The sequence below is a fragment of the Solanum tuberosum genome, unplaced genomic scaffold (assembly GCF_000226075.1).
Source record: "Solanum tuberosum cultivar DM 1-3 516 R44 unplaced genomic scaffold, SolTub_3.0 scf01041, whole genome shotgun sequence".
Taxonomy (NCBI): Eukaryota; Viridiplantae; Streptophyta; class Magnoliopsida; order Solanales; family Solanaceae; genus Solanum; species Solanum tuberosum.
Window position 1 is genome coordinate 519 of NW_006240104.1, and position 9,669 is coordinate 10,187.

The 9,669-nt window shown below is 31.0% G+C and overlaps 1 protein-coding gene across 1 annotated transcript; it reads left to right on the forward strand.

Annotated features, from left to right (window-relative positions):
* The first annotated feature begins 2,965 nt into the window (after positions 1–2,965).
* Positions 2,966–6,976, forward strand: LOC102595656 (TMV resistance protein N-like). Its single transcript, XM_015305813.1, has 4 exons — positions 2,966–3,181; positions 3,624–3,929; positions 6,474–6,602; positions 6,749–6,976. The coding sequence occupies exons 1-4, from the start codon at positions 2,966–2,968 to the stop codon at positions 6,845–6,847; spliced, it is 750 nt and encodes a 249-aa protein (XP_015161299.1). The 3' UTR covers positions 6,848–6,976.
* Positions 6,977–9,669: the final 2,693 nt, after the last annotated feature.

A 9,669-nucleotide genomic window follows, 5' to 3' on the forward strand; every position in this document is an offset into this window, starting at 1 on the left:
GAAGAGTCCAAAGCTCCACAAAAGAACACCTTCCTTCAACATATAAATACTCTATTTTGTATATAGTGAATATAGTGAATATAGTTGAAGACTTAGAATATTTTTATATGTCTCAACTCTCTCTTTCACTACTACACATTACAATATTGTTTCACACTTCTCATCTTTTTGAGATACATCACAAAGGAAGAAACACCACTATTTATAGGTGAAGAAGTCTTTCATATAATCAATAGGTAGAATGAGGGGTAGTAAAGTGGGTAGTGATATACATGAGTTACAAGAAACTAGTGGCCATATGAGTTACAAGAAACTAATGACCATGAGAGTTACAAGAACTAATGGCCATATAAGTTACAAGAACCAATAGTCATCTTTTACCATAATTTATACCTACTAACTTATGCACTTAATATTTTATTTTAATAAAATGCATAATACACCAACAGTACGTGTATATTTACTCTACTAAACGCATCCCAAATGTATTTAACTCCATTTATTACTGAAGCTGGAGTTTGGTGAACTTTTCTCAATTTATGTTGGAATTCGTCAACTCAATTCACAATCAAATATAAATGCAGGGAATTAAGGTGTGGGAGCCCATGCATGTGCTTTACCACACATGCCTTACTATATGGATTGTGTAATATTCAAAAGTAATAATATGGACTACTAAAAGCACAAGCAGATAAAGGTGCAAAGAAAAAAGAAGGGTAATTGCTTTGTTACCGACAACACAACTTGATTTTGTCAATGATCTTTTGTTATTAGATACATATATCTTGATTCCTTATACATTTTGAAATACAGCTACATGGGGAGAGAGGCAAGTGAAAACATTAATATATCTCAAATACATGTGAATCACACTTGATTACAATGTATCTAGGATAAATTACACCTTATTTGATCCGCATGAGTAAATGTGGTTAGTTTATTTAAAAAATAATAACGACTGATTTCAGAATCGCCACTTAATTTTTGAAGTAAAATTAAGAAAACTATTTTTTCAAAAGATTAAAACAAAAATCTAATGAAAATATTAAAAGGAGGTTCGGGGTTTATATTAGCATCTCGGAAAGGGTTTGAAAGCACCCGAAAATCCCGCTAACATGCGGTTATCTAGTAATTAAAATATTTGACTAACAAAAGGCATGCTTGACAAGTTTATGAAATATGCAAACTTGAGACTTGAAAATATTTTTTTTAGGAGAAAGGAAAATAGCATAAGGGGGTTTACTTAGATAATATACTTTTCAAAGTAATTTAAGTAGTGAAATAAGTAAAATTATTTTATCTTTAAAAAATTTCGAAATGACTTTCTTTTGAGGAAATCAAATTAGGAAAACCTTAAAATTGACTAGCAAATAAACAATTAAACAAAAATGAAACAGATAAAATAAAGAGTGAGTTTTAGGCCTAAGTCTGATTTTTCTGTTCGCCTAGTCCTGTATTTGGGCTAATTTCATTTTGGGCCAAAGGCCCAATTTACACCTGTCCTAGACTAATTTTGGAATTGACTTTTTCTTGGGGCCTAAGGCCCAATCTTGCACCTATTCTAAACTAACAAATAATAATAATTAAGACAAAGGAGGCTTAGGCCCAAAGTAACAAAATATAACTCAAAGAAAGGGTGGGCTTTTAGGCCCAATTCTGCCAGGATATAAAGCAGATACACTTAGTGTATATTGTTGTATATTTCGATATCTCAACTTCGATTCCTGCAAATTTAATTTTCCAGCCCTGTTCTTCAATTCCAATGCCCCGGCAGACTCGATAATAGGCGGAATTGGGTCTTTGGCCCAATCAGGAGATTCAAGAGGGAAGACAGGAGTTCATGTAGAACTCGGACAGATTTCACATGCGAACAAAAGTAAATACAAATTAACAACTCACTATAAAATATTAAAAATAATTAGCGGAGTTAATGATACAAAAATTCAAGCAGGCATACAATTGACAGATAGCTCAACCTATGTTCATAATGATAATGCTATGAATATTTAACTTGCGACATTTGTATCAAACACATTGGACGATATGTGCATAAAGGAAAGAAAACTAGATTATACTAGAGAGGCATAATTAATGGTTGCTAATTAATAAGAGGTAGTATATGAGAGTACTACTGTATTGACTATTATCAACATAGAAAAAAGAAAACAAAAAAAAAATAATATTAAACTCCACATTATAAATGATCTTAAGCAGGAGAATGGTATGCATCTTAATGAGGCAGTAGCATATGATAAGAGAGAAAAAATCAATTTTAGAGATTCATGATATACACTAGCAGCAACAGGCAACAAAAAGTAAAGATATGCTTATGAATATAACATTCAAATAAAGGCAAATATCAAACTAAAAAAAAAAGAAGCTCTCATTCGCCAACCATAATCTACTTTCTATCATTTAAGAATTTACACACAAGGGCATAAAATGAGCTAAGCGACCTTATCAATAAAGCTATATGAAACCGTATATAAAATAAAGAGACTTAGATGAGAAAATGACATAAATAGTCCCTCAACTATAGGAGTAGGTCTAAAATGGTTCCTGAACTATACACTTAACGGATTTAGTCTTTCAACTATTCAAAAACTTGTCAGTTTTGGTCCCTTAACTATATACTTATCGATTTTAGTCCCTTAACTATAAACTTACCGATTTTAGTCCTTTAAGTATTCAAAAACTTATCAAGTTTGGTCTTTGTCCATTTTTTAATACAAATAGATTAGGTTTATATTAACAGAATCTATGCCTCGAGAAATTAAATCATTTAGCAACTTTTTCTGTTGGTTCTCTCTCCGTTACTTTTTCTTCAAATTAACCTTACGCGAAGAATCTTAACCTCAACAATTTAAAATAAAATTTACGAGGAAAGAAAATATAAGTCATAATTTTATTCAACAGATGATAAAATGAAGCATATTATTGTTACTAATGACTTGAATATGTTATAATGCAAGTTCTTGAGAGCTATTATTCTGGACCAAAAATTGGATTGCGTGTTCTAGTTAGCAAATCTCTTGTGATCATCTCTGAAAATAATGAGATTGAAATGCATGACTTAATACAAGATATGGGTAAATGTATAGTGCAAATGCAAAAGCATCCGGGAGAATATAGCAGATTATGGAATGTTAAAGATTTTAAAGAAGTGATAGACAACAATATGGTAAGTAGGTTAAATAATGCAATAATTAATATTCAATTTTAGTTTTCATATTCCAAAAAGCATATAGAATATTACTTGTCCACTTTTGAATTGACACACCTATTAAGAAAACAATGATTGACATAGTGAGTTTACCATTTTACCCCTATTAATTATGAAGTGGATGAATTAAAAATTTAAGAATTTTCAAGAAGTTCTACCTTTTTCAAAATTAATTAATTGAGAGTATAATATGTAAAAAAAAATTTGTCATTTCTTGATTTGTCAAAATGGACAAGTAAAAATGAAAAATTGGACAAGTAATTAGGGGCAGAGAGAGCATTCTTGCAGGTATATATGTCATTTTAGTCATAGCAAGGAGTAAGAAAAATAGTGATATTGGTTTGCGCAATTTACATTACATCTGAAGTTATAATTATTTGTCTGATGATCTTTTTACTAGGGGACCATGGCAGTGGAAGCAATCTGGTTTACTTATTTTGAAGAACTAAGCTTTAATAAAGAGGCAATGAAAAGTATGAAAATGCTTAGGATATTATGCATACGTAATAGGTACGAAAAAAATAAGACGACCTCCTCAGACTCCAATTGCCATGATGGCTCCATTGAGTACCTTTCCAACAACTTGCGTTGGTTTGTCTGGCATGATTATCCTTGGCAGTTATTGCCAGAAAATTTTAATCCCAAAGGGCTCGTTCATGTTGATCTCCGATGGAGTTCATTGCATTATTTATGGAATGAAACAAAGGTACCGTTCTGTTTGAGATGCTTTATATTTTATCTTGTCCTAAAATCATAATTCTTGTGTTTAAATAAAATGAGTCATAAAATCAAATTAATGTAGATAGTTTACATTATTTTGGGTTGTTCTCATATTATTAATCTCTATGAATTGCATTTCCAACCTCTGCATCTAAAGAAGAAACAAAAAGAAATATATGTTGGCACTACTTTTCTCATCGGCCATTGTTTTCTAGCTAAGTTTTTTGGCCATTGTTCTTGATAAAATGTGCATTCTATCAAGAAGAAGCGAGAATAAATAGTTTACATCAAAATATCCCACTTGGAAGCTAATTTTTCTATTTTCTTTATCCTCACGCACCTAAAAATTAAAGGTGTTTTCACACTCTTTTCCACATCAACGTCCAGAGGGAGATGGTCAAATATAGGGGACATTTAAGAGTACAATTGCAATATTCAAATGTACACCAAATAATAACATGCTAAGCATGTTATTATTTTACCTTTTATGTATAATAACATGATTTTTATCTAGTTTCTGAGCATGTAATTTCCATATAAAGTAAATAAACAATTTCTAATTTCACATGATGAGTATGTCGTTTACTACTTTACTCATTCTTTATGTGTTTTGAATAGCATCAATTGCGGTCTCTACGGTTTCTAGATCTAAGGGGCTCCAAAAACCTGAAGAGAACACCAGATTTCAAGGCGATGCCAAATTTAGAGTATTTGGATCTAAGCGAATGTAGGAGTCTTGAAGAGGTTCAAAATTCCCTGGAGTGTTGCATAAAACTCATTAAGTTAAATTTGAATAATTGTGTAAGCCTTAAGAGGTTTCCATCTGTTAATGTGGAATCTCTTCGGTCTCTGAATCTAGGTTACTGCTATTGTTTAGAGAAATTTCCAGAAATCCTCGGAATAATGAAGCCTGAGTTACAGATTACGATGTCATACTCTGGGATAAGGGAACTGCCATTATCGATCATTCATCCCCAAGCTCATCTTACAGACCTACATTTGCTTGGTTTAAAAAACCTTGTATCTCTTCCAAGCAGCATTTGTAAGTTGAAAGGTTTGGTGAGGATAGATGTGTCCTTCTGAGTAAAACTTGAAAGATTGCCGGAAGAGATAGGCGATTTAGAAAACTTGAAGCTCCTTGATGCCCACTCTACTCTAATCTCACGACCTCCATCTTCCATCGTCCGCTTGAACAAGCTTAAATTCTTGAATTTTGCAAAACGAGTAGATGGAGTGTACTTTTTTTTCCCTCAGGTGGATGAAGGGTTATGCTCATTGAAAGAACTGGATCTCAGTTACTGCAATTTAATAGATGGAGGACTTCCGGAAGACATTGGATCCTTATCCTCTTTGGAAGAGTTGAAACTCTTTGGAAATAATTTTGAGCATTTGCCTCAAAGCATATCCGAACTTGGTGCTCTTCGATTGTTGAATTTGTCAGATTGCAAGAGGCTTACACAGCTACCAGAATTTCCACAGCAATTAGACACAATACATGCAGATTGGAGCAATGATTCGATTTGTAATTCGTTGTTTCAGAATATATCGTCATTGCAGCATGACATATGTACTTCAGATTCCTTATCATTAAGAGTGTTCACCACTGGGGAGGATAATATCCCAAGATGGTTCCACCATCTGGAAGATGGTACAAGTATATTTGTCAAATTGCCTAAAAATTGGTATGTAAGTGAGAACTTCTTGTGATTTGCTGTATGTTTCTCTGGTCAATTTATTGACGGCATAGCTCACTTGTTTTGTTATCATGGGAGGCCGGTGACGTGTATCGCCCAGAAACTTGCCTTATCCAGCCGTTCAAAATATCGTTTTATACCTGCTACTCATTTTTTCTTGGTACCTCTCACTGGCTTATTGGATAAATTGAAGGCAAATGGAAAAACACCAAATGACTATGGGTGCATTAAGTTAACTCTTCCTGAAGAAGTGAAGAAGTGTGGACTTCGTTTGTTGTATAAACACCATGACTCTGTGACCAGAATCTGTCGAATACTCTGAAAGCATTACAAGGTATTTGATCATGCTCTAACTTTAGCAATACACTTTTTCCGGGGTACATTATCATATTTGTAGCAAGTAAAACATGGAGGTTCAATCTGTATTCATTTACTGCAAAGCCAGTATTCTGCTTTTTCTGAGTATCGCGATACTTTGTTGTATGTTTTTGATTTTGTTGCTCTCTCAGAAATCTGTTTTTAATGTAAATACCTCTCTTGTTATGGCAGGGAAGTTGGGAATAATTAAGATAAAACAATCAAAGTGCAGCACAGTGTGAGACTGGGGGTGAAGTTGAGGTTCATATCCCTCGTGATCTCTTTCAGTTCTCGTGTAATTCTTTTGAAGGAAAATGTGAAATATAAGATGTTGTGAAATCATTGTGATTAGGAATATTATCTTACTGTCTGCTGTTTAGCTTGTTGACTTCAATCTTTATAAAAGTAATAAATAGCGTCTATATCTCGATTACTTATTATAAGTGGTTTAACTCTTTTGGTTTTTGATACTTTTGCAGTGCAAACTGGGATCACGGTACTCTAAGAACAACATCGGTAACTCTGCCTATGAAGGACACATGTTTCTTCTGTTTGTAACAGAACAACTAGAGTCTTGGCCTGAGAAAGAAATTTGCGAAAGAACTTGGGTATGCAATAATCCGTTCTCTTATATATTAATAAAGGTGACACGACATTTCTCTTACACTAGAATATATACCACGTTTCATTATGAAATAAAATCACATCATCTTAACATTTGCTAATGAGTAGCCTGTCCAAAATCCAATTGCAGATGAGCATTGGAACTATTAGTAAGCCGTCTCACGTCTCAAAGCTAACAGAGCAAAGGGCACTATTTCCAGGAATCAAATTCCACTGGAGTCGGAGTTAGGAGCTGGAGTTGTGTGAATTAGAATCAGAGTTGTCAAAAGAAATGAACATACATATGTTTTGCTATCAGAAGCATTGAATTATGATGTTGAATTTTCTCTTCTTTTTTTAGTTATTCATCTTGCTGGCAAAAGGAACTAAAAATCACCTATTTTTTTTTTAGCAAATTTACCACTAGACGGAGTGATTAATAAGAGTTTTTTTTTTTTTAATAAGAGTAAGTACAAGTAAAGGGGGCTAGGAATTATCTTACCAATCCTAATAAGATATTGACTCAGATAAAAGTTTAACTTTGAAACATTATACCGATTTTATTGATATCCATTAAAACTAACCTTATGACAAACATTTCTTAATCGAAAATAAATTAAATGAATAAAAATAATGTAAATAGAAAGACATAAAATGAAACTTTACTTAACAAATTGTGGGCCCTGTTTATTTGAAACTAGTCTATGGAAACGTGCGTTGCACGTTTGTTCCTTAACACTATTATAGAACTTTGATATATTTAAAAAATTAAGTTATGAAATAGAAAATTTTAAAATTAACAATATTAATTTTATATTTGTATTTTATTCATTAAATAAATTACATAAAAGTGGGAAATGACATTTTTCATGAAACAAAAAATATGTGAAGTCAACTATGACAGTATAGTCTCTAATGGTCTAAATATGTCGATGAATTGTTGAATTAAAAATTAATGAATTCATGTAAATGTCTCTAACGAAAATTTCAAATACATGAACATACGAACAAATACCAAAAACGTAAAATGATATCATAGTAACAAAAATAATATGTTTATCCATTCGCTAAAATTACACACTAGCTCTAAATTTTATAATCCAAATGGGTTGACAACAAATTAGTTAATTGTATGACAACACAAGAGTCATACACTTGACATTGATATAATGTCGGGGTGTGCACTATTCGAATTAAACCGAATAACCAAACCAAAACAAACCGAATTTTTATTTGGATTGATTTTTTGGTTTTTTGAATTGGTTTTGGATTAATAAATTACTTTATTTGGTTTTTTGGTTTGGTTTCGGGTTTTAAAAAATAAAAACCAAAAAAAAAAAAAAACAAATTATATATATATATATAATGTTTAGGTTTAGAATTAAGTTGGAGTTAACCACTTTTGTCCCTTTTTGGTAATTGTCTTTCATGATTACGTTTATATTTTATGTTTGAATTACATCTATAATAGGTATACTTATAAGTATTGTGTTTTAAGTCTTACTTGTGATTTATATTAGAAAGTATATTTAAGGGATTAAATATTATTACTTTGGTTATATTATTAATTATTGACATAACCGAATAACCAAACCGAAAAAAGTTGATCTGAATAGAGGAAAACCAAACCAAACCAAATTTATTTTGGATCGAATTGGGTTACATTTTTACAAAACAAAAAACCGAAAAATTCAAACCGAATAGTGCAAAACCTTACCGAAAAACCGAATGCGTAAGATCTCCAAAATGGTCAAAATACAAAGCACATATTATATATATATATATATATATGAATAAAGCCTTTTAATTCACATTGCTTCACACTAATGAAGACGATGATAATTCATTTTCGATTCATCATGTTTACAAATTGATAGCTCATAAATCAAACAACTAATATATAAAATTGGATTGAACATATCAATAAGCAACCTAATAAAAGTAGATGTTATTGAAGGCTATTTTAAGAATAGAGGCAGAAAAAGACTCTTGGTTGATTAACACTTTGTTTTCTCTTTATAATATAAAACATAAAATGATTTTTTATATGACTTATCCCAATAATCACAATAAACTATAACTAATTAATATATTTTTCAAGATTATAAGAATCAATACCCCATATAATTCTATAGTTTTGCTTCTCATCATACATGATACAACATCAAATGTATATAATGAAAATGATCTTGAGTGATAACTTTTCATTCTTGCAAATACAATCCACTTACATATAATTGGGATGATGATCCTACAAACACATTGTATATTTTTATCAAGTTCAATAATTTAACAAACGAAAATCAATTAAGCAACTAAAATCCTGATAAATAAATCACAAAAAATACTCAAAAGAAAAATACTTGAAATTTCCACCTGTAAATTTTGTTATTGTTTTCCCCTAGGTTGATGACTGCATATGATCCTCTTTACTCAATACAATATATTATCACTAAAAACGCTCAAGAAAATTATCAGCTATTAAAAATAAAAAATATCCATAAGAAAAAAGAAATCACCGCAAAAATATTACACCCATATTTCAGCTAATACCCAAATCAAAATCATAATTCAATATATAATTTGATTCAGAAAAAATCCAGAAGAAAAGAAAAATATATAAAGTCTAATTAACTTGATAAAAATATATAACACTCACAATACCCTTCAATTGTTAAAAACGTGTAGTGTGGTGATATTGTAATTAAATAATAGAGGCTGCAAATAAAACTAAAAACAAATAAATACCACCTTAATTGTTTAAAAAACATGACTTTTGAGCTTCTTGAAACCAAATTAATAAAGAAAATATAGTAGAAAAATATAAAACGACATTCAGGGTTCTTTTAAAATATTAAATAAATAATAGAAAATTAATAACAAAGATATATAAAGGGACATTCATGATTTTTGGAATATCAAATAAATAATAGATTATTAATAACAAAAGAGAAATGAAAAATCTAAGAGCAACTTTCACATATAGCAAAGGGAAAATGCATAAGTACCCCCCAGACTATGCCCAAAATCCCTGAGACACACCTAACCTTTACTAAGGTCCTATTACCCCCC